The sequence below is a fragment of the Thermobia domestica genome, chromosome 14, assembly GCF_964235325.1.
Source record: "Thermobia domestica chromosome 14, izTheDome1.hap1.1, whole genome shotgun sequence".
Lineage (NCBI taxonomy): Eukaryota > Metazoa > Arthropoda > Insecta > Zygentoma > Lepismatidae > Thermobia > Thermobia domestica.
The window spans coordinates 42,240,420-42,266,909 of NC_137467.1; the positions used below are offsets into that span (position 1 = coordinate 42,240,420).

The 26,490-nt window shown below is 36.5% G+C and overlaps 1 protein-coding gene across 4 annotated transcripts in view; it reads right to left on the reverse strand.

Moving 5' to 3' along the window:
* toy (paired box 6 protein twin of eyeless) overlaps positions 1-26,490 on the reverse strand; it is a 236,863-nt gene that overhangs the window by 173,445 nt on the left and 36,928 nt on the right. For all 4 annotated transcript variants that reach the window (XM_081737898.1, XM_081737899.1, XM_081737900.1 and 1 more), the window contains exon 2: positions 2,019-2,474. In XM_081737898.1, coding sequence (XP_081594024.1) covers positions 2,019-2,031 — 13 coding nt within the window. In that variant the 5' untranslated portion in view covers positions 2,032-2,474. The remainder of the gene's footprint in view (positions 1-2,018; positions 2,475-26,490) is intronic.

Here is a 26,490-nt window from a genome sequence, read left to right on the forward strand (position 1 = left end):
AGGAAAAGCATAATATTGAAAATAGTTTAAAAGAAAAGAGTACAAGATCTACTTAGGACGTTGAAAAGAAATTTTATTCTGAGAGACATGATAGAAGGTATGGTAGAGGAAGGAGAAAAAGAAGAAGGGGTAAATTAACAATATTGAAGATAATTAAAAATAGGAAAAGAAACTAGCTAAGACAGACATTGTGGAAAGAAGAAAAGAACAATACAGATAACTACAAAGAGAAAAAGAAACTGATCACGAGATTGAAAAGAAATCGTATTCTAAGGAACGTGATAGAAGGCACTGTGAAAGGAAGAAAAGAACAATATTAGAGATAGTTACAAAGAGAAAAGGAAGCTGATTACGAGATTATTTGAAAAGAAATTGTATTCTGAGGAACATGATAGAAAGTATGGTGAAAGAACGGAAAGAGGAAAGGACAAAAGGAACACTATTGAAGATAATCAAAAGACGAAAAGAAACTAGCTAGGACATCGTTTGAGAAGAAATTGTATTCTGAGGGAGGACGTGATAGAAGGCATTATGGAAGGAAGTAAAGAACAATATTGAAGATAATTACAAAGAGGAAAAGAAACTGATTACGAGAATATTTGAGAAGAAAATGTATTCTGAGGAACATGTTAAGTGAAGTAGGAAATCGAGGGAAGGAAAAAAAAAGAATAGCTTTGAAGTCTTTTTCTTTTTCAAAAAAAAAATAAAAGAGGAAAATAAACTGATTAGAATATTCTTTGAGAAGAAATTATATTCCAAGTCGCGTGGTAAAAAGAAAGTGTGGCAGAAGGAAAAGGAAGGAAGTGGTGAGAAAGGTACTAGTATTAAAGGGTTAACTTCTCCTACGTCAGAAAGTAGAGGCAAATTGAAGATTGTACTGTACAGAAATCTTTCAATATGCGGCAAGTGGTCTACCAATAAAATGACAAAATGCTCATGATAATTATGATTATGATGATGATTTCTTCTCTAATTGGAACAGCGCTGTCTCCCATGATGATCTCTGGCTGGGTAGGTGCCACACAGTCAAGAAGATCGGCACATTGACTTGAAACTCTATTTTGGCGTGGGAGATCCGAGTTCGATTCCCAGCGGGAGCTCATGTGGTTCGAGTTGCACGTTAATTAATAGGTCCCGTCTCATATAGCCTCGCTGCTGAAAGGGACCTTACACTCAAAATCAACTCAACTCGAAACTCTATTATTACTATTCCTTTGGCCTCAGAGGCTGTTACTTCTTTGTCCCAGTAAGTATCCACCTGTCTTCACAATGTTGTGACATCGCCGAACAATGTCCGAAGCCTCACCAAAAATTGAACTGACACGCAACCATACATGTGAGAAAACTAACCCGCTGGCTAGCTACAAGGTGACATTGGAGTCTCTCAATCTAAGTACCAAGCTGGCATTCTCCTGGTAAACTGATGTAAAACTTTGAGGGAGAAACAGATATAAACCAAGCACCTCCTAATTTCGAACAAAAAATGCGAACTATTTGTCTACTCACGTTTCTAGGTTGATTTTTTCCTGAACTCTATTTTTATTATCAGAAATCATTCTACTGGGCCAGATGATTTGATTGTAGTTTTTAAGATCACTGTGTGCATATACAGGGAGTTCCAAAAGTCCTCACACCACACTCACACTTTGCGATGCTAGTTGTATTTGTCTTTCTAGGATCATTAATTAGAAGACGAGGTCCTGTGAAATGGCCACCCCGATATTCTAATTTGTATCCTCTGTGTATATGGGGTTCAACGAAAGCAAAGGTGTACAAAGCAAAGGTTGCCATTATTGAACTTCTCAAGCAATGGACTCTTGAAGTTTGTGTGAACCTGATGCCAAAGTCTCTGAAAGCAGTATACTATGAATAGTTGTAACATCTATATATCTGTCAGATTGAGCATATGTTGCGGTTTTAGGGTAGTACGTTCAGTGTAGTGTGAGAATGTCCAAGTGTGGAGACTTTTGGCTCGCCCTATATATATATAAAACCAGTAGCATTTTATAAACACTTACCTTTGTGAGGCATCTTCCAGAAGGCTTCCGTGCAACTCCCTTCTCTCCCCGCCACGAGGCTAGGTCCAATCAACGTCTTGTCTGCCTAGGATTTCGACTTTTGCTTTAAAAAATTCCCCCTTTCTCTCCTGTGCCCCCCCTGGAAATGCTAGTATATCTTCCTTCAAGACTTATTTTTTCTCCCTATATTTTCTACCCTTTCCTCTATTTTCCTTTTTATTCTTTTCCTTATTTCTTTTTTTTTCGGTAGGAGGAGGTGGGATTGCGAAGACGAGTAGATCTGTCTCTGGAGAAGAAGATGGCAGGCAGAACAGTTGGCTGGCCGGCAAGCCGTCTGCCAACAACCACAGGAAAAAAATGGTTGAAGACTCGCTTCACAGATTTTCTTCTATCTTTTCTTCCCTATTGTTGATGCTTCTCTTTTGAGTGTTCTCTCGTCCACATTCACCAAGAACACTGCAAAAGAAGAGAAAAAATGATATATATAAGAAAAAAATGTGTTCTTTTCTGTAACGGAAAGATAATGAGACATGAACAGCGTGAACAGTTAAAACGGAAAGACAGACAGACAGAGTTAAAATGACAAGAACGGGAGAAATATAAATATATGCAATCTAGTTTGAGAAGACATTTATGTTCGTAAAATGGCAGATGTAACTGAGGAACTGTAAAAGCTTAAAGTCAAGACGAAAGAGGAATAAAAAAAAAATGACGAGTTGTGTTACCCTTCCTTAAAGAAAACGTAACATCATATTATAGTTTGTTTTCTTACCGACGGATGTAGACACTATGTAATAAGTGTGCATATATTGTTATACAAGTAGTATATACGTAAAGGTGTGTGTTTTTGTGTTGTCATCTTTAAGAGTCTTCACCCCGGCGAAATTAAAATACCGCTAATTTTACAGTAATTATGTGATATCTTCAAATAGATAAAAGATAATCGAAATGTGGAACAAGAGCGCCCTAGACAATATTATTTTACATGAGAAACCGTTATCACGACTCACTTATCTGCTTTCGATTTCGAGCCATTTTGAAAATCGGCATTTATTTTCGCGTTTCTAAACGGCTGAAAACGGAAAGCCACTAGGTGACTTTTGGTAACGGTAATTCATGCAAAATAATATTGTCTAGGGTGCTCTTGTTCAATATTTCAATTATTTTTTATCTATTTGAAGATATCACATAATTACTGTAAAATTAGTGGTATTTTAATTTCGCCGGGACGAAGACTTACGAAAAACATCAGACGATCTTATAGTTAGTAGTGCATTTTGATATAAAGAACAAAAATAAATGAAAGATGTTCCAAAATTCACGAAAAAAAAAAAAAGAATTCTGAAGAAAACACAGTGTTTATACGAGGATGGTTCAGAAAGTAATGCCTCCAAGCCAGTGTTGCAAACATTTTGAGCTGTTTATCATTAATGTACTGATGTTTAAGCTATAGAATGTCACATGTTTCACCTTCCTATCTCTTCTCGTTCCAGAGTAATGGAGCAATCTATGGCAATTAGTGGTGATGTCCGGTTGAAAAAAATCTTTGAGTTTTACGTCCCACGATTATGCCGGTTAGGCTACAGGAAGACGGTGATTTTTATGAGAAATGAATGAAATGGTGGAATTAAGAAAGTGGGAGGAAACGGGAGAACCCCGAGAAAACCCACGCACACGGTGTTTGTCCACCACAAGGTTTACTTGGCGGGGGCTGGGATCGAACCCGGAACCCCAAGCACCAGAGGTGAACGCTCTACCACTGAGCCACCGCGGCTCGCTACTCTGATATCCGTTATCTAAATGTATTGTTGTACTGGATATTAGATTACGGTGGAAAGGGGTCGTGGCTAATAAACGTAAGTACATAGAGGTATGCGAAAACAAAAGCCATTGAAGCCAGTTTAAAATAACATAAAACTGAAGGTTAAGTTAATGGAAAAGTATAAAGAAATGTTTCATACCAATTCAAGCATTTGTGAGCTTTAAAATGTTTATTATTTGTTTTCTTTTACAAAAAAGACTGATAAATTATAATAGAGTTTGTATTATGATTATTAGTTGTTGCACTTAAGCATTCGGCTCGTTTAAAAAAAGGCTACACACTAGTGACATCTCTTGCTGTGAGATAGAAGCCAGTGCTACCAGCGACAACTATTAGCCTAACTGTGAACTATTACGATTTAACGTGAATAACTGACGGAAAAGTTTTGCGCATACATAATCAGAATTAAGAATATATAAATATTTGCGCCTGACTGCTTATGCAACCCGCCATTCTTACATGTATTGCAGTTTGCATATTAGTGCCCCACACAGACTACGACTTTTCATATTATAAATACGATTGACAGTCATAGCCTGAAAAGTCGACCAAAAAAACATAGCTTTAGAGCAAACACCTGCACACGTAAAGCAAACGTTAGTTAACCATGCCAGTCGCGTTCGAGAGAACAAAAAAAGTTATGAGACATAAATTAGGTTTATTATTGTTATTTTATTACGTACTAAAAAAAAGATATACTTGAATACATTTTATTATAAAAACAAAAAATAACTTTAATTTACGATGACATATTCTAATCAGCATTGCCTTTATGAAAAAGCTGCTTATGGATAATAAATTTCTCATTTCCAATTCAATCAGATAGCATAGTTGTTTACTTAAGCCTCTATTTACAAATCAAATAAACTCTGGTAAAGATAATAAAATGAGGATCACTTGAAACTTACATTTATGAATGCAACTAAGCTAGTAGTTGAAGCTGTCTGTATTACATATCCCCTCATAGCCCAAACATATCTACCTTGTTTTAACCTCACCAGTATCGCTTGAGGTTTAACCAAAAAAGATTATATTTGAGGTTAAATTAATGTAAAATAACAAAACACTAATATAACCTCTCATATCCTAAATATCTGAGGTATATATCCTGTCATGCCTCAAGTATGTGAGGATTTAACCTCACCAGTATTTTTTTGAGGTTTAAATAAAAAAAGCTTACATGTGAGGTTATATTGATATCAAACAACAATAATAAACTAGGCTTTATATAACCACTCATACCCCAAGTACGTGAGGGACATACCCTTTCATACCCCAAGTACGTGAGGTATATACCCTCTCATGCCCCAAGCATGTGAGATTTCAACAGAGGTTTAACCAAAAATTTTTATATTTGATGTTAAATTGATGCCAAACAACAACAACACACTAACCTTTATATGCCCTCTCATACCCCAAATACGTGAGGAATATACCCTGGCATATTCCAAGTACGAGGGCTGATCAACAAAGACTGAGTCTGATTATTATTGTACCGCAGTGGTAGAGCTTTTACCTCTGGTATGTGGGGCCTCTGGATTGATTCCTGACCAAATAAGCTAATATTGGACAGCATCGTACCCGTGGGGTTTTCTCGGTGTATTTCCGTTTACTCCCACATTCCCATTCCACCAATTATTTCATCCATCATCATTCACTTGCCTTAATCATCCGTTTCCCTTAGCCTTAAGTTTATAACCATAGGATATTAAGGTTAATGTAAAGGGACAAGTTTTGCCGATAGATGTCACTATAGTCTCCGTATCTCTCCCATATATTTTTTGCCTTTCATGAAAATTTGCAATTTCTTTTACAAATTTCAACCTAGAGACTTCAAATTTTTAGAGAAGGAACTTCGTAACCTATTAAAGGGAACAATCCGTGCCGATTTTTTATTTAGAATTTTCTTCATTGTTGAAACAGTTCGATTGTTAAAGGTTAAGAGACTGTTTAAGAAAATTCTAAATAAAATATCGGCAAGGATTATTGCCTTCTATAGATTATGAAGTTCCTTTTCTTTAAAAAAATGAAGTCTGTAGGTTGAAATTTGTAAGAGAAATCGTGAATTTTCGCGAAAGATAAAAAATACATGGGAGAGATAGGAAGACTGTAGTGCCATCTATCGGCAAAACTTGTCCTTTTAAACCAACCTTAAATTGAATGATTTCCTCTTATACCACAAGTAATGAGACTTTAACTTCACCAATATTTTTGAGCACCTAAAATTGTAGACATAAATTTTATAATTTTTCTATCATAACCACATGAGATAACTTGTTAGGCGAAGCGACAATTAAGCGAGATGATGTAACACGATCGTGAATGAAGCAGTACAAGTGTATTTTGCCTGTTTTATACTTTTAATCTTTCTACACTCGCCTGAGATTTGAACGGAATCATAGACTCTCAGACGTTCAGGGCCCTGGTATCTCCAGACCAATCAGTGAAAAGGTATCTTGTCTTATATGAAACCGTCCTGAAAATAAATGTAGATCCTAATTTACGTTAAAAAAAAAAGTGAGACTCAAAAACTTGGCCAACTTTGCCCCCCCTCTCCTCCTCCCATATACGCAACAAGTACGCATACGGGGTATTACCATGTAGTGGATTACTTCATTGCTTTACATACCAATTTTTATGAGTGTACTTCCAAGGGCGGAATGGCACCCAGAGAAAAACATGTAAAAAAAAAAGAAAAAAAAAACAGAAACTTTATTCTTAATCTGCCGTGGTACCCCAACATACATGAAATACATGTCGACGGAAAGCTTCACTCTTGAGAAACACTTTGGCACCAAAATTATTTTCTTAGCTTAACTAGAGGCTGGGCTATTGAGGTTTAAAGCCTTAATGCAGCAGATGCGTCAATGGACGTTTAAAGTAACATTCTCTTCTGGTAACAAGAAAGAAAATTTATACCTAGGTATAGAAGACACCTATATCTAACAATCAAACCAAAAACGTTTTATAATAAAGCTAGCATACGTAACTGCCGCCTTCAGCAAACGAAACATCAATATTGTCCTTGTTGAGTTCCAAAAGAAGTGGATACGAAGTGGCCTTTCTTCTGTGTGACTGAGACTTCCAGAAGGGGAAACAGGAAATAAATAAAAGCAAACTGCTTCATCATGGTAATTCTTTCTTGTAGACACTGGAAATCCCTGATGAAAGGCGGTGGATTGTGGATATTTATAGAAGACGTCAACAGTACCAAAGCAGGTGGCCTATGAATATATTAGCTTTATTTACCGAACGTTTGCTTTTGTGAGCGGTTCATAAACCCTGTATCATCGACCGTTTCCCCACGACCTACTATGAGATAAAGTGGTTGGAACTCAAATTATGACATCGGAAATCTATCATATTTCTTTTCTTTCTTCGTTGTGGGATAGATAAATTCTCTTTCTTTTTATGTCAGCGAAATGCTTTGACAGCGGGCATATAGTGACTCAAAGAAGGGCGCTCACAACTAGTGTGAAATGTCACTGATCCAATTCCAACTCATATAGAGCTTAAGAGACGGCATTTTATCAAAACTAGGATTCGATTTCTAATGAAAATGAAAACGAAATGAAGTCGTTCAGGTAAACGTTTCACGATTATCCCCTTTAGTCTAAGAGGGGGTTGCGGTAGTTCTGTGGTACAGCGTTCACCTCAGGTGTATAGAGTCATTGGTTCGATCTCCGCTTGCGCGAAGTGAACTTCGTGGTGGACAAATACCGTGTGCATGGGCTTACCCGGCATTCTCCCGTTTCCTCCTACTTTATTTATTCCACCATTTCATTCATTACTCATTAGCCGGTATAAGCATGAGACGTAAAACTAAAAGATTTCATTTTTTCCCTTTAGGCTAAGGGAGACGAATGATTAAGGCAAATGAATGTTGATGTGAGAGAAAACGGGAATACCCCGATAAAACCCACGGATATGGTGTTGTCCACCACAAACTTACTTGGCCGGGTATCGAATCTGCGATCCCACGCACCAGAAGTAAGTGCTCTGCCACTGAGCCACCGTAACCCCCCCCCCTCAATTCTTAATGAGAATCGTATCTCATGTTACAACCTTGCTGATGAAAAGACTTCTTAAACCGCAAACGTACTAACAACACTTAACTTACAGTTTTGTATTTGTTTCATAGAAGTCCAACCGTTCGATAAGAGCATACCCTTATTTGTAGTGGGAAACTAGAGTTTAATATCCAATGAGAGCTCACGGGTATCATATATCACGTTACAGCAGCAGTAGTGGAAAGATTAGCTAAAACTCAAGCAAATTTTAAGCTGCAGTTTTGTATGTCTTCCATAAAAGTGAACAGTAAAACACAATTTTTGTAAGATTGTAAATTTTTAAGTCATACCTTAAGAGTCTTCATCCCGGCGAAATTAAAATACCGCTAATTATACAGTAATTATGTGATATCTTCAAATAGATAAAAGATAATCGAAATGTGGAACAAGAGCTCCCTAGACAATATTATTTTGCGTGAGGTACCGTTATCACAAGTCACCTAGTTGCTTTCCGTTTTCAGCTGTTTAGAAACGCGAAAATAAAATGCCGATTTTCAAAATGGCTCGAAATTGAAAAAGCAGATAAGTGAGTCGCACGCAAAATAATATTGTCTAGGGAGCTCTTGTTCCATATTTCAATTATCTTTTATTTATTTGAAGATATCACATAATTACTGTAACATTAACGGTATTTTAATTTCGCCGGGCTGAAGACTCTTAAGTTTCCACAGTTAGAACTTTGAGTAAGCAACACAGTTTATTGAAAGGCCAATATTAGGGTTACCAAACTTAGAAAATTGGAAAATAAAACGGGGGGGGGGGAGGAAAAGGAACACTCTGCAAACTGTCATAATTTGACAGCCTACCGATAGGTATAGTTATTCGCGCACGCAGAAATTTTTGTTAGAATGAGTCCAATGCTACATGGTACTAAATCTATGTAGTATAGAACCGGGGTTAACATTGCATCCGAAAACACGATAAGTAATTGTTAAATATTACTATCTATATTCACAAAAAACAGAACTAGATCTTTTTTATATAAGAACAGTACAGATGAAGTATAACAACAAATCTTTAGGCTACACCAGGCTACTTTAGACTAAAAATATAGTTTTGTATAGAAAGTGTACAAATGTATATCAAGTCGAAGTCTTTTTGAGATGAGGTCCAGATCCGATGGACCTCCGGCGTGGGTACATCCTCAAGTATATTTGTTATTATGTTGTTATTATGCATATGATATGGCGATTGTTGTAGAATCTGAAGAGAAAGCAATAAGATGTTAGAAAACTTGGGGAAAGGGCTGTGAAAAAATATGAATGAAAATAAATGATAGAAAGACAATAGTCATGGTGATTGGAACGAAGCGGTCAGTGTACATTTTTGAAGTAGGAGGGGATAAAATAGAACAGGTGATTAGTTCTCGATATCTGAGTAGTATTATTAGTGATGATATGAAGTGTGAAGGTGAAATAAAAGCAAGGATAGGAATGGCGAAATAAGACTTTCGGAGGAAGAAAAGACTATTTTGTGGGACCTTGAATAACGAGTTGAGAAAAAGACTCATAAAATTCTTCAAGTGGATTATTGTACTATATAAGTCAGATACATGGAGATTATGCAAAAGTAATTCAAACGACTGGTAGCTTTTGAAATGTGCGTATGGAGAAGGATGGAGAAAATTAGCTGTTTCGAGCAAAAAAAAAATAATGAGAGGGTCTTAGAAATAGTGGGAGAGAAAGAACAATTTTAGATATTATTAAGAAGAGGAACAGAAATTGGTTGGTGGCAGGAAAGAGAAGGAGGGGGCAAAGAAGACTACAATGAATGAACATCAAAATAGGAAAATCATACGTGAAGACGAAGAGATTAAGGGAAGATCGTGAAGCATGGAAGCTTCTCAGTTGCGGCAATTGACCTTCCAATAATATCAGAATACCTATGATGATGATGATGATCATGGTGTATGATCATTATTGTCGCATCTCTGTAAATATGTTATTATAGGAATATAATTTGATAACGACTTGGCCCGGTATTTCTTATAATGTTAGTATGTGTATAATCGACAAAGACATGTATAAGGTAAATTTCATGTCAAGAGAGCAGTAAATAAGAACAATAAAACGAAAATAAAACTTTCTTGTCCATTTAGCAACATTTTGTTTTACTCCTTCTAATTTTCGTATTTATAATTCTTTTCATATGAAATTTACCAAAATTATACACATAGTATCAGTATCAAAAGTACCCTGCAAAATCGTTATCAAATTATATTCTTACAAGGAGACAGTTATAGATATGCGACTATCATTTTGGACATGAGTGTACAATTTCACAATATTTAATTTTGAAAAATTTTACTCTAGTATTACAAAAATTGTAGTTACGAGAAACAATCCCCTGTTGTAAGACCATAGTCAACTCTCTAAGCTTTACGAAATCTTCCTCCGTACAAAGAACAGAATTGAGAAAAGATTCGTCTATAGGAGAAAGAACAATAGCTTTTCGTAACAACTACACGAAGTGAATTTGTCATAATTCCACTACAATACCCTTTACTTGTCAAGACAACAGAAAAAGACAATAGGGATAATCAATAAGTGGTGCCAGAACACGCTTGGATTTTCTTTCGGTACATCTTAGTTTGTTTCTGTTGTCAAAAACGATGACTCAACGATATTGCTGCTGCATCCGGAAGAACAAATGAATGTCTTCATTCCGTAAGAGTAAATTTACCGTTGTGCTTACATACAAGATTTTTTTTTCTTCAATGACTTTTCTTACTAAAGAAAACGTGCGTTTTTATAAATAAAGGTGAGTTTTCATAAATGTACTACACGTGTGCTCAAAATGCGTTATTATTGGTAAACGACGAATTGAATTATTTAGATGTTAAAATTGTAACGTTGCGTCAGGATCAGAACTTTTTTTCTTTTAATTTCCAGCTCTGGCATTAAGTTATATTATTTGTTATTGGGGCGTAGAGTATGTAGCTGAAAGAATAAAAACCGGATTTAATTACTGGTAAACATTTGAAATTTAGTAATTGGATATTGAGTTCCTTATACTGAAAACAATACAGCAAAAGTGCACTTTGAGCAGAACCGATACCTAACCTAACGTAAACTAACCTTACCTAACCTAAACTAAAGTAACCTAACCTAACCTATTACGTACAAATAACAGTCATTCTATTCCACCAATGCCACATCCTGTGGCAGAAATAACTTGTTCTGCTCAAAGTGGACTCTCTTACCGACAATACTTCTATAAAATAGTTGTTTTAGCTTGCTGTGTAGGCAGTGTTGTAGTAACAGCATTATAGACTCCCGGGTAAACTAATGTGCTGACCAAGTAATCAAATGAGTTGGCCAACAGTTGATTCTTTTTTTTTTTTTTTTTTTTTTTTGTAGAATCATCATTATTCGACGGTTGCTATTACGTTGCTGATGTCCGCTTTGCCTCAGTAGCTTCCAATCCAACCACCCATTGACACCTAATTCTCAATTTATTGTTATTGTTAAGTATTCTACCTTTTGGCAGATCATGGGACAAATTACATTATTTTTTCCTTTTTTAGGTCTACGCCTGGAAATGTTTCTTCCAAGTTTCTCTATCTTCCTCTTCCTCTTTTAACTTCCAATATTTTCTCCTATTCTTCAAATCATCGATCAGTTATGTTCTTCTTCTTCCTATTCCTCGCTTTCCTTCTATCATTGCTTTTATGGCGGTATGAATAAGACAATTTCTTCACAAGATGTGTCCAATCTAATTGACCTTTCAAAGAAGGATGCTGGCTAAAAGCGTCCTCTTCTCTCCTATCCGTTTTAAAACATCTTCGTTCCCTAAGTATTGTCACCAAACCCTTCTTGTTACTATCCCCCGTTAGAAATTAAAATTCAAAATAATAGACCATATCTTGTCACGTATAAACATATGACCACATCTCGTATGTATACTGATAAAACTTAACACCTCACTACGCTTTCTTCATGCACTTTTCAGATAACAAATCTGAGAAAAAGAAGAAGAAATCACAAAACGAAACCTAATAAATCTTATTATAAAATGCATAATGAATAAATATTAGCTACTCCTGAGATACTTTAATGGAGCGTCATTTGTTAGATTGCATTTTATGTCGACAGTGTTTTTGTTTCCGTTTGTAAGGCGGCACAAGAAAGGGGCGAGGCGTGTAAACGCGTTTATCACTTATAGAAGGCGTCAGAAAAGGGGATACTTGACAACTCCATTTTGACTGTCATGTAACGAATTGCGTCATGCCTTTATGCAAGAGTTCTATATTAGCCTCTTGTGGACTCTGTTAACACTCAAAAGAAGTCCTCAACAACTGGAATATAACAATAACAGTCGAAACATTAAAAAAGAAAACAAGAAAAAGCGCCAATCATCACAACGTATGAGTAAGATCTCATCAACACTAAAGGGGTGCATAGTATTTTCCAGTATAAAATGCAATCAATCTTTCTTTTATGTCCACGTTATGTATATGAAAGCACACGTTATAACAGTTACGAAAAAAGAGAGAAAGAACCCTCTTGAAAACAAGAACATGGTTGTGTTCGAATGTTTATAACTATTACAGAACACTTGTTTTTCGGGTGTTCGAGGACTGGAAAACATCGGAGAGAAAGAAAGAGAAGCAGGGTTGCAAGTTTATGACAAATATGATGAGAAGTTTGTTGATGTCAAACCCCTTTTCATCGTCGCCAAACAATTTACTGTATATATGTTCTTATTGGCCATCCCTTGTATACAACTCACATAAACACGAGGCGCGCTAATGGTATATTTAAGGAAATTAGCTCTTGTAACATGTTTCTCTAACCCCCTCCTGTCTGCACTGTCCTTTTCAGCCCTCCCTTTTAGACCTTTTTTTGTATTTGTAAAACTCCCCCTTTCTGTAAGAGCTCTTTTGGCTTGATAGTGTAATGGACTATTGGTTCCGGAAATATGAGTGTGCTATCTTCTGTGAGAAATGTTACGGTTCTTTTCTATAGTGATAAGGGTCAATTATTAAGCGTTTCTAATGTAATTATTCACAGAGACCGTTTTCTCTCTTCACAACAAACACTGTTCAAGGAGAGGAAGGAGACGTACAGCTGTAGAAACTCATTCATAAATATCACCAGTGGCGTTTCTCACGTTAATGGTTTAACAGCTGCTGAGTGGTATTAATACACATTATGAAAATTACAAAATTACATGCAATTATTCAGCTTAACGTCCTACGATTATGTCCCTTAGCCTAAGAGATATGAATGAGTAAGGCAAGGGAATGATGATGATGATGATGATGATGATGATGATGGAAGAATTGGTAGAATGAAAATGTGGGAGGAAACGGGAATACCCCGAGAAATTCCACAGACACGATGTTGTCCAACGGAGACCGAACCAGGAAACCCACGCATCAGAGATAATCGGTCTACCACTTGAGCCACGGAAATTACGAGAAAAGGGAGCCGATTTTTTTTTTTTGCCAAAATTATGTTCCATTATGTCAAAATGTTATTCGTAGTTAACATGACGACTTCCATCGTCTATAATTCCTGGCTTTCAAGAAATGAAATGAAATGAAATCTTTAAGTTTTACGTCCCACGCTTATGCCGGTTAGGCTAAAGGAGACAGTGATGATCAGAGATGAGTGAAATGGTGGAACGAAGAAAGTGGGAGGAAACGGGAGAACCCCGAGAAAACCCACGAGCACGGTGTTTGTCCACCACAAAGTCCACACGGCGCAAGCTGGGATCAAACCAGGGACCCCAAGCACCGGAGGTGAACGCTCTACCACTGAGCCACCGCGTCCCCCTAGCTTTCACGAGTTTCACACGAGTTTCAACTACATATTTTTCTCACAGCCCACCACACTTGCTAGTAGCTAGCGCCTTTTGGTGCATGAGGTCCCTGGCTCCATTTCTGATGGGGATAGTATTGCTCACAAGACGATTCAAAACGAAAAAATAAAACAAAAATCTCTCTGTTTAACGTCCCACGATTATGCCCGTTAGGCTAAGGGAGACGATGATTAAGGCAAGCGAATGTTGATGCAAGAATTGGTGGGATTAGACTGTCGGAGGAAATGGGAGTACGACGACACGATATTGTCCACCCCAAACTTACTTGGTATGGATCGAAACAGGGACCCCACATACACCAGAGACAAGCGCTACCACTGAGCCACTGTGGCCCCCTGTCCACGGAAAATACAAAACAAAAAGGAGCCTGAAAATTTTGCCAAAATTATGTATTATTTCGTCAAAGTTACACTTGTACTTACCACGGCTACTTCCATTGTCTATATTCTTGACTTTCTAACCACGCGTTTCCACTACATGTTTTTTTTTTTTTCAAAGCCTTCCACACTGATCAAGTGGCTAGCGCTTTTTGGTGCTTAAGAGGCCTCATCCCGGCGAAATTAAAATACCACTAATTTTACAGTAATTATGTGATATCTTCAAATATATAAAAGACAATTGAAATGTGGAACAAGAGCACCCTAGACAATATTATTTTGCGTGAGGTACCGTTATCACAAGTCACTTAGTGGCTTTCCGTTTTCAGCCGTTTAGAAACGCGAAAATAAATGCCGATTTTCTAAATGGCTGGAAATCGAAAGCAGATAAGTGAGTCGTGATAACGTTATCTCATGTAAAATGATATTGTCTAGGGCGCTCTTGTTCCACATTTCGATTATCTTTTACCTATTTGAAGATACCACATAATTACTGTAAAATTAGCGGTATTTTAATTTCGCCGGGATCAGGCCTCTTAAGAACTCTGGTTCTATTTTCGATAGAGAAAATTCAAGACAAAGAAAATAAGGCCAAAATCTTTCAGTTTAACGCCCTACAATTATGCCTTTTATAGGCTAAGTGACACTGATGATTAAGGCAAGTGAATGATGATGGAAGAATTGGTGGAATGAAAGTATGGGAGAAATAGGAGTACTCCAAGAAACCCCACAAACATGGTGTTGCCCACCATAAACTTACATGGCCGGGGATCTAACCAGAGATCCTACACACCAGAAGTATGCGCTCTACCGCTAAGCCCCCAAGACGAAAAATAAGCCACGGCGGTCTCAGAAACATTATTAATAGTGCTAAAAGGTACCGTATATCCTTTGTTGCCAAATATTTTTTATTCTGCTGGACCGATTATAATAAATTTATTTATTGCTGTATATGTAAAAAAAAATTACACCATTAAGTTACAGATTAGTGTTATTCTTCTCCTAAAACTTGCCTAATCTAGTGCAACATATAATTGCCAGTGATCCTGGGTTCAATTCTCGGTAGGGACATATGGTCGAAAAAATGTGAACGCTTTTTCAAGGAGGAGCCATCCGGAGTGAGATTTTCCTGAGTTTTCTTCATTCACACAAGGCAAATGTCGGGATGGTATCAAGGGGGCACTCACACGGGGGTCCATCGTGTCTAGATACCCCCAAAAGTAACCCGACATATCATATATTTGTACAATTTAATAAACCTATACTTGTTTAGCAGAGAATTTGTTGTTATAGCATAGCGATTTGATCTTTTACTTTATTTGTACTCTTTCATTTCTTATTAAAATACATGTTGTCATTTCTTCCAAAATATATGGCAGTATTTTAGTTACTTACATTTTTAACGGGAGTAGAAGAACGTCGGTTTAATACTAGGTAGACGTATTGGATACATACCCCCTAAAAATAAAACTTTGGATAACTCCTAAAAAAAAAAAAAAAAAAAAAATGGGTGCGCGCCTGAATGATACCTTACGTCAGTGGTTCTCAATCTAATTCCTATCATGACCCACATTTTACCACATCCTCTTGCCAACGACCTCCTTATAGCCTAATTTCTGGTTTGTAATAAGCTTGTGTGGGATTTTTAATATATCTATTTCGGAGATCTCACAATATCCATCTATTTCTATAATAGTAGAATCCATTTCTTGTATATAGTGGATAAGTTACTTCCCTAAAAGTGAATGGATGAAAACCAAATTTGGTCAGTTCATTCATCTTCCGCTCATCTTCACGACCCCCAGGTTGAGAACCCCTACCTTACATAATAGCCCCAGCCTTCTTTCCCTGTTCCCCGGGTAGTATAATCGCCTCGGGGCGTCATTCCCTCATACTTGACGGGCTAACATGGTCATGGATGCAGAAAACCCAGAAATCTAGTTCCTAGTCCTAATATCAAAGCAACCATGATGCACATAGGAGGTATATTATTTGTAAGACCATAGACTATTATTGAAGATAAGCGTACTGGTTAAAACATATCAACAGAACTCTTTTCTCAGAAAATAATAATAATAATGAAAAAGCCGTTTAACAAATCACACCCATTTCTCTTATTGTGTTCTGTCGAATCCAATAAAAGCGCACAATTGAAATTCATTTGAATTCATACAGAGAATTTAATTAAAAATAAGCTCTTTTAAGAATGCTTAATCTCGCCTTTTATATTATTGTGTTTTCTGCAAATGAGGCGATAAGAAGTTTTGTATTTGTGTGTGTAGGTTGTGTGATTTTATTATCATTAAAAAAAAAAAAGAAAGAAAAGTCTTTCTTGAGTGTTAGAAAGGAAGAACAAGAATTTTTTTAAAAAAATCTTCTCTCTCTCTCTCTCTCTCTCTTTCTCTGTTTCTCTCTTTCTTTTATCGCTTTAAGAAAAACTAATCAGGCATCGTACAAGAAACAGCGTTTTGTTCTTTTTCTAATAAGAAAACAATAAGCTTTTTTTTAAAAAAACTCCATGCTGTTTGAAAGTTCTTTTTTCTTTGTTTTTTTCATATTCAGCTATAAGATATTTACCAAAAGCGAACCTCGTTTGTTCACAACTGTTTTGCCTGTTTCTAAAATAATAGGATTTTCCACCAAAATGGTTGAATTGCAAAAAAAAAAAAAAAAAAAAAAAAGTTTTTAAAAAAGTTTTTTTTCTTGTCCTTTTTAACGCAAGTTTTAATGCAAACAATGTGACCCCTTAACAATCTAATTATTTTTGGACAAATGCTTTCTTTCAGAGAAACAAAAAAAAAAAAAAAAAAAGAAAGATTTTTACGCTTTTTATATTATTATAATGGATAGCTTTCATACAGAATCATAATTCCGAAAAATTCTTTTTCAAGAGAACTTTTCTTCTTCCTTTTCTTCGCAAGTCATGTGGTTTCTGATATTCTTTTCTCTCTACCTTGGCCAAGTTCGGGTTCAACCCACTCCTTACTACATTACCGATCCCCTCCCTGTTTTTATCAATGTCGGCGTCATAGTGATAGAACAGGGTACTACGAAAATCCTTAAGACAAAGTTATCAGACTCACTTTCGTGTTACTCCGAATATAAGATAAGGGTATTATTATTATTATTATTATTATTATTATTATTATTATTATTATTATTATTATTATTATTATTATTATTATTATTATTATATTTTTACTTTATTGTATTATATTTGTAGAAAAGACATATTATGGTTTCTCTAATTTCACAAATACAAATTCTTTCGGTACGAGGGTTCGATTCCCAGTGGGGGCACTTGGTCGGAAAAGAGTAAAAAGCTTTTTAGGTCAGACATCCTGAATGAGGTTTCCTTTATTCTCAGCAGACAAATGCTAGAATTGTATCTAACATACGTATAGGTCCCAGGGCCCTTCCCAATTTCTTTCTTCCTCTCCAATTCCCCGGATAGTGTGTTCGCCGAAGGACATAATTTCTCATGTGTGACGTGCTAACATCGTCATAGATTTCGAAAGCCCAGAAATCTAAATCCTAAATTCCTCATAAATGCAAATTATCCATAGATACAATTATTATGTGTGAAGTAAACCGTTTGGAGTCCTGCAAGTACTGGGGCATACTTAGGATTAGGGAGGGGGCGCGGTGGCTCAGTGGTAAAGCGTTCACCTCCGGTGCTTGGAGTCCCTGGTTCGATCCCAGTTCGCGCCGTGTGGACTTCGTGGTGGACAAACACCGTGCTCGTGGGTTTGATCGGGGTTCTCCCGTTTCCTCCCACTTTCTTCATTCCACCATTTCTCTCATTTCTCATTATCACAGTCCCCTTTAGCCTAACCGGCATAATCGTGGGACGTTAAACTTAAAGATTTCATTTCATTTAGAATTAGAGCTTATATTACCAAAAATCTAAAACAAATTATTCTACGGCTTATTTTCTCGTTAGGTATTATCTTTTTAAATAGGAAAATATCGTAATAACATTCAAACTTCCTTGGTACAGTACTGCAAAAGGACTTACGTCATCCAGCGATTTTTAAAATTCGAGTTCTATGTGATCAGTTGTGTCACCCGCTAAACTAGATTTAGGACTGTCTCGTCTCGAAATTGTGCTCTCCCGTCATGAAAAGTATATACGTATAAAGATCTTGTCTCTTCTATCTTATCAAGTCATGAAAAATATCTCGTCTCTAGCCCCTACTCGCAGGCAAGAGTAGTGGTCACAGTGGCGGATCTAGTCCGTGGACGGGGAGTGTAGGCCCCAAGTTTTTTGAATGGCAAAAATAGTTGAAGCCATTATTTATACATTAAAAAAAATATATAGTGAAGTCATGGTATACCTGTCATAGTCTGGGTTATGGCTGCCCTCCCCCCAGTTTTTACCGTCCAGATCCGCCACTGAGTGGTCAGCTGATTACGAATCTCATTGTCATTACTGTTCATTTTCTTAATCGGTGTGCGCTTAACCTCGCAATAACATCAATAAGGTAAAGGAGATCAACATGTGTTTCTTCGGAGTAAGTGGAGCGAATAACTTCAGTCAGCTTCCAATCATAATCTCTTAGTACTGGTACGTAAAATATTATTATGAAATACCCTTTATATGATGAACTACTTAAAATATGTTTGAAATACATTGAAGAATTAGCGGAGTTTAATGTGATTTCAACCCTCATCAAGTTGTCCATTATGACCAGTGGCGTATTTACGATTTTGTTTCGGGGGGGGAGGCTTTGCCTGAAAATGTGAAAATTCCGCAAAATATTTCATATACTTTACTATAGTAAGTAAGATTTCGGGGAGGGGTTTAAACCTGGAAGCCTTCCCTAAATACGCCACTGATTATGACCCTCTACCAAGGTATCGTGTGGTGTACAAAATCGTATTCGTGGGTTTTCTCGAGGTTACCCCGTTTCCTTTCACATTTACATTCCACCAATTCTTTCATAATCATCCATTTTGACAGACAACTGCAATTGTAGTAGGTGAAAGAAGAAAAAAGATTGCAATTGATTACGACAATCTTAAACACAACAAATCTGAGAGAAAATCACAACAGAAATAGATTAATCTATTATCGCTAAAAGCTGAAGGAAATGTAATATTTCAGTTTTACGTCCAACGGTTATGCCGTAGTAGGCTAAAGGAGATGGTGATGATAAGAATGAACGAAATGCTGAAGTGAAGAAAGTGGGAGGAAACGGGAAAAACCCTCAAGAAAACTCAAGAACACCTCACTTGTCCCTCACACTATCCACTTGGTACGAGTTGGGATTGAACCACAGACCCAGTGCATTAGATGTGAACGCTCTACCACTGAGCTACCATGAGCGAAGGGAGCAAAATTTACCTAAGGTACTCATGTTAAATATGAAACCTATGATAGAACATTAGGTAGGCTTTATCTTCTTAGTTGATGGGGATAAAATTTTGCTAATGCGACTTCCTTCAAGAGCCCCCACTGGTATAAACTCAGAGATTATCTGCCACGGAGGCAGAAGATTTCTAATGAGAATAATGCTATATATGATAATAGAATATATATGTACGTAAATGTTCCAATATTTCTTAAAGGTTGTTATATTATTTTTGAAGTACTTGCGCTGTATAGACGGAATGAGGCTCCTTCACATAAAATGGCCTCATATTTGTAGGCATCATTATCTGGGTTAATGTTCTACTGATTTTAGAAAATGATAAAACTGACAACGTCCAACTTAAGGAATGTTATGCGAGGGTGTTTTTTTTTTTTCAAAAGTTTTTTTTCTTTCTTCCTGATATTATGATTAACCCTACGCTAATCGCAGACTGGCATCTACCCACTTCACTCCCATGAGTATTGCATTTCGTGTTTCTTGGAGGTCGGAATCCTGGTCGGTAACATAAGGAGAGATGGTTGGACGCTTGTGGACTAATCGGTCGGATAACATGTCTTAAAAAGGAGGAAATTACATTCGAAATACTAGGATACACAAACGCACTATAACATGTGAATGCGATATTTATGGCATGAATCAAAGTAAGACATAAATAGTAACTCTATGTTTGAAAATGAGATTGAGGTTTCTTAAGAGCTAGTTACGGGACTTATTTTTAGTACATTCATGTTCAAAACATGTGAACGATCTTTCAGACTTCCCAACAATGCTGTCTATAAGTGTTGGAAATGTTATTAAACGGCTATGTCCGTCTGCTTGTCTATTAGAACAAAAGCAGAACAGCTATGTCCGTCTGCTTGTCTATTAAAACAAAAACAACGCTATGCCAATCTGTTTATCTATTAGAGCAAAAACAGAACCACTATGTCCGTCTGATTGTCTATTAGAACAAAAACAGAACGGCTATATCCGTCTGCTTGTCTATTAGAACAAAAACAGAAGGCTATGTCCGTCTGCTTGTCTATTAGAACATAAACAGAACGGTTATGTCCGTCTGCTTGTCTATTAGAGCAAAAACAGAACGGCTATGTCCATCTGCTTGTCTATTAGAATAAACAGAGAACGGCTATGTCCGTCTGCCTGTCTATTAGAACAAAAACAACGCTATGCCAATCTGTTTGACTATTAGAACAAAACATAACGGTTACGTCCGTAAGTTTATATATTAGAGCAAAAACAGAAGCACTATGTCCGCCTGATTGTCTATTAGAACAAAAGCAGAATGGCTATGTCCGTCTACTTGTCTATTAGAACAAAACCATAATGATTATGTCCATCTGTTTTCATATTAGGGCAAAAAAGAGTTATGGCAATGTCCGTCCGTTTGTCTATTAGAGCAGAAACAGAACGCCTGTTTGTCTATTAGGGCAGAAACAGAACGTTTGTTTGTCTATTAGAAAATATTTCATTTTAACGTCCCATGATGGTACCTTTTACGCTAAGGGAGACACATAAATTAAGGCAAATGAGAGACGATGGAAGAATTAGTGGAATGAGATTGTGGGAGGAAACGGGAGTACCACGAGAACTCCCACGGACATGATATTGTCTATTACAAATTTACTTGTCCGGGTATCGAATCAGTGACTAAACATATAAGAGTAAGCGGTCTACTACTGATCCACTGAATAGGAATTTCATAAATTTATCACATTTAGTTAGAATTTGACTCCTATAGTTTGCAAGTCTACTATTAGTTTTACAATGAAAGATGAAACTTTCCTTTTTCTATAATAAATCTCGCTACCTATAACATTTGTTTAATTCTGCTATCTGTCGTAAGACAAGCGGATACACACGACCTATAAAACTTGCCATACTTATATGCATAGTATACACAGGTAGAGACTTTCCATTTCAACTGTGCTCTTGCTGGTGCTGCTGTCGATGTGTGTTTTCCCGTACCTCCCTCAACAGAGGAGGAATAAGTTGTTATGGCCGAGATTCTTCGATACTTGAATGCTGACAGGGTTGCCATTCCGAATTATTTTCCGGGCTTCGCTGTACACCGTCTTGTTAGCCATTCTAAGTAGTCTACGATCTTCACTCGACAAGACCAAACGACTGAATGACAAATTGGCAATACAGCCGAGCAAAGGGAAGAGTTCCTCGGCAAGAAGGTGGCGGGGGTGGGGCCGAAGTATGTTTCACATATTTTCCGAGGTAACAGGTGAAATACACAGGCTTTACTTATCTTCCACAACAGCTTGGGCACAATCTCCCAAATTTATCTCTTCCTCTTTTCCCGAAAAAGGAAGTACAGAAGACAGGAGTTGGTTCTGACAAAACCAAGTAAACTTCTTTTATAGACTATCATCACCATCATCATCGGTATTCTGTCATCATTGGCAGGTCATTTGCCACAACTGAGAAGCTTCCGTGCTTCATAAACTTCCACTAACCTTTGCGTCTTTCCTGTTTTCATATTGTCTATTAATTGTAGTCTCCACCGTCCCTTCCCTCTCCTTCCTGCCACCATACCCTCTAGAACATTCCTCATGACACAGTTCGTTCTTAGCCAATGTCCCAAAAAGTTTTTCTTAATCTTCTCAATAATATCTAAAATTATTCTTTCCTCCACTACCATTTCCAACACCGTCACTTTTGTTATCCGCTCGACCCCAGTTAATTCTCTCTATTTTTCTCCACAACCACATTTGGAAAGCTTCCAGTCGTTTTTCATCACTTTTGCGTAATGTCCATGATTCTGACCCATACAGTACAATACTCCACTTGAAGAATTTTATAAGTCTTTTTCTCAACTCTTTATTCAAAGTCTTACAAAAAATCCTCCTAAAGATTTTTTTTCGCAATTTCTATCCTTGCTTTCATTTCACGTTCACACTTCATATCATCACTAATATAATACTACCTAGATATCGAAAACTAGTCACCTGTTCTATTTTCTTCCCTCCTACTTCTATATTTCATAACGAGCCCTTCGCTCCAATCACCATGGCTTTTGTCTTTCTAACATTTATTTTCATTCCATATTCCTCACAGCCTTTCCTCAAGCTTTCTAACATTTTATTGATTTTCTTTTCAGATTCCATTACAAGCGCCGTATCACCTGCAAACTGTATATACTTAATCAGAGCTCCTCCGTGGCTAATGGTTAGCGTAGGCGCCTTTGGCGTGGGAGATTCCCGGCGGTTGGATTCTACGTTAATCAGCAGGTCCACGTTTCATACAGCCTCGCTGCTGAACGGGATGTTAAACTCAAAATCACCTCACCTGTATATACTTAATCATTCAACGGGGCCGCGGTGGCTCAGTGGTAGAGCGTTCACCTCCGGTGCTAGGGGTCCCGGGTTCGATTCCAGCCCCCGCCAAGTGAACCTTGTGGTGGACAAACACCGTGTGCGTGGGTTTCCTCGGGGTTCTCCGGTTTCCTCCCACTTTCTTCATTCCACAATTTCATTCATTACTCATCATCACCGTCTCCTTTACCCTAACCGGCATAACCGTGGGACGTAAAACTCAAAGATTTCATTTCATTTCATATTAATCATTCTACGTTCTACCGAAATGCTATCCTCATTATGTAGGCTCATTTTCACTTAATTCAATTTCTGAAGTTTTTCATGAAAGTGTCATTATGGTGTAATTAAAGTTCGATTCCATGAAAAATTCCCCTCCGCCCCCCTTCCCCTTAAAAAAATCTCATCATAGGCACAACCTGCGTTCTAAAACCTGCTTATGAGTACTATTGATAGCATAGTTGGAAAGTTAAAATTAAACTTGTTTAGATCTTTTACGTTACTTATGAGAGCAAGTAGAAACTTATCCGCAATGTATCTATAACTTTTCTAACATTGTTTATGCTGACTTTTGGCCTTACTTTTTATTGTTATACTGTTATGGTCATGCTATGAGAGTTTGATTCTAATTCTATTTGTGTTCCATTTGTCTTCCTTTTATTGCATATAGATCATAGCCCCTCTATTAGAAGTCTGCACCAAAGAGGAACAACGAGCAGTGATCCGGTCTATGTGGTCGGAAGGTGTATCAGGGGCCGCAATCCATCAAGGACTTTCGGCACAATTCAAAAATAGTGTCTTGCCGTAACGGAATGTTTACGAACGGATTAAAAGTACAAAAATGCTCACACAAGTGTAGGACCCAGACGACCATTTACGGTCACAAATGTTTGAATCCATTCGTAGATACTCCATTTCGGCAGGACACTGTTCCCATATTGTGCCAAAAGTCTTTGATGGGTTGCGGCCCCTGATACACCTTCCGACCACATAAACCGGATTACTGCTCGTTGTTCCTCCTTGGTGCAAACTTTTAAGAGCCCTCATCCCGGCCAAATTAAAATACCGCTAATTTTACAGTAATTATGTGATATCTTCAAATAGATCAAATATAATTGAAATATGGAACAAGAGCGCCCTAGACAATATTATTTTGCGTGAGGTACCCTTATCACAAGTCACCTAGCGGCTTTCCGTTTTCAACTGTTTAGAAACGCGAAAATAAAATGCCGATTTTCAAAATGACTCGAAATCGAAAGCAGATAAGTGAGTCGTGATAACGGTTTCTCATGTAAAATAATATTGTCTAGGGCGCTCTTGTTCCACATTTCGATTTATCTTTTATCTATTTGAAGATATCACATAATTACTGTAAAATTAGCTGTATTTTAATTTCGCCGGGATGAGGGCTCTGCCTAAGTTATAGCTAAATTGCAGATAAATTTTGACTTACCTTCGTACCTATCGTTTCCTTTCTCTTTCTTTTTTTTATCTTTATTTTTCGTTTCACTAATTTCATTTTAAGACGTATATAATGATAAAGGGTAAGACTAAATATTGAAAACAATGAAAATGAATAGAGTAAGACGAAGGCCATTGCTAAATAAAGCGCTTTTTGAATATTCAAGGGGAATAAATAACGTGAAAAATTCTATTAAACCATGATTTACTGAACAATAAGCAGAAACACAAATACTTTATAAATAAAACAATTTTCAAAAAAAATGATAAAAGGAAACAGAACACGAATTGAACTATTCTTCATTATTATTTTAGTTGTGTTTTCTTCAAAATATTACAATAACGTCCTAAATGTTTTTGTTTATTTTTCACTTATTCGTTTTTTTTTTTCACTTCATATTTTACCGTATTTCCCTTTTTTCTTTTTCAAACTTATTTGTTGTAACCACAAAACAAAAACTAAACTTACGAACTTCTCAAATTATATTGTATTCATTAAGCCGAAACAAGAAAAAGAGAAATCAAAAACATATTTCACAATGTTTTAATTAGTGAAAATATCAAAGATGACAATGATTTTATTTCTTTCTTTTATTCCTAGAAGGGCATATATTTTTTTTTTTTTAAAAAAAGAGGAATACATCAGATTTGGGAGGGAGAACAATCGGATGTTTTTTTTTATAGAGGGAAGCCCTCAAGATTGTTTTTTTTTTTTTTTTTACAGCTTTTATTGTTTGTGAGGAATAATTGGCCTTTGAATATTATTCTATGCTCGTAATTTTATTCATACAATCAAATTAGACAATGGTAGGAAATATTATAAATTTAGAACTTTCATTATTCGTTAAATAATTTCTTTTTCCCAATAAAATAGGAACAATTAATGAATATTATAAATTAACGTACGTAAAATATTAACCAATGAATTTGACAAGAAAAAAGATAGGAAAACAAAAGATAAAAGCATAACAACAAAAGTCATTGTTTTGGATTTATTTATTTATGCGAAGAAAATCATTGCAAATGCTAGCATTCTCCTCTAAAAATATTTTTAAAAAAAAAACTAGAAGTGTCATGTGTACACCACGTAAAGAAGTTTGATTAGGATATTGAAAGTAACTGAATGTTATGTTACTAATCTGACATTTACGTTGAGTTGGATTGCATACTACATAAGGATCAAATTCCTCTATTATAACCCCTTTATGAGAAGGCATGGGAGCAGGGTTGCCAAACGTCTCAATTCTGTCGGGACTGTACCGATTTCTGACTTAGTTGTCCCGACTGGACACTCGTCGGGATGCATATTGTCCCAATTTATCGATTTTTAAAGTTAATTAATATTTTGCGGTGCCATTTTTACAAAGGAATAACTTATTCTTTTACACGCACTGTTTCTTGTATACAATCAATGTAACAAGTTTGTATTTTGTTTATGTTAAATAAATTACAGTTGTTTGTTTTAAATTTGTTGTTTGATGAGAGCTAAAGAATAAGACTTGATTTTGATAATACTTTTTGTCAGCAATTCCTTATCAATATTATACACTCATCTTCTTCTATATATATAAAAGAGAACGCACAAATCCTTTGTGAACTCATCACGCTAATACGGCTGAACCAATTTCTTTCATTTTTGGGGGGTTGTTAGGATTTGGACCCTAGATGGTTTTTATCATATCACTTTAATTTTTAATTAGCAGTGTCTTGAGATAATTGACCATTCAAGTGTCCATACGTACAAATCCTTTGTTATTAGTTCATCATAGGTAAAAATAAACGTATTTATATGCAACCCGCATGACCATGTGACTCGGCGGGTTAACATAAATGACAGGCGCTATAATGTTAACATTTACTGCAATTTGAAAGCGAAAAAGTAAAAATTATCTAAGTAACAAAGTTTATTGCGTTCCGGGGTGACCGCAGCGAAGCGGGGCGGGTTAACATAAATGACAGGCGATATAATGTTAACATTTACTGCAATCTTCTATGGTTTTTATCATATCACTTGAAAGCGAAAAAGTAAAAATTATCTAAGTAACAACGTTTATTGCGTTCCGGGGTGACCGCAGCGAAGCGGGGTGAACGCTGCTAGTTTGTGATAAAAAAAAAAAACTATGTAGTTTTCTCTCTCAACTTTGCTTATATTAAATAAATTGCAGTTGTTTTGGTTTGAATTTGTTACATATATTGCTTATACTTAGTGATGAGCAGTGGT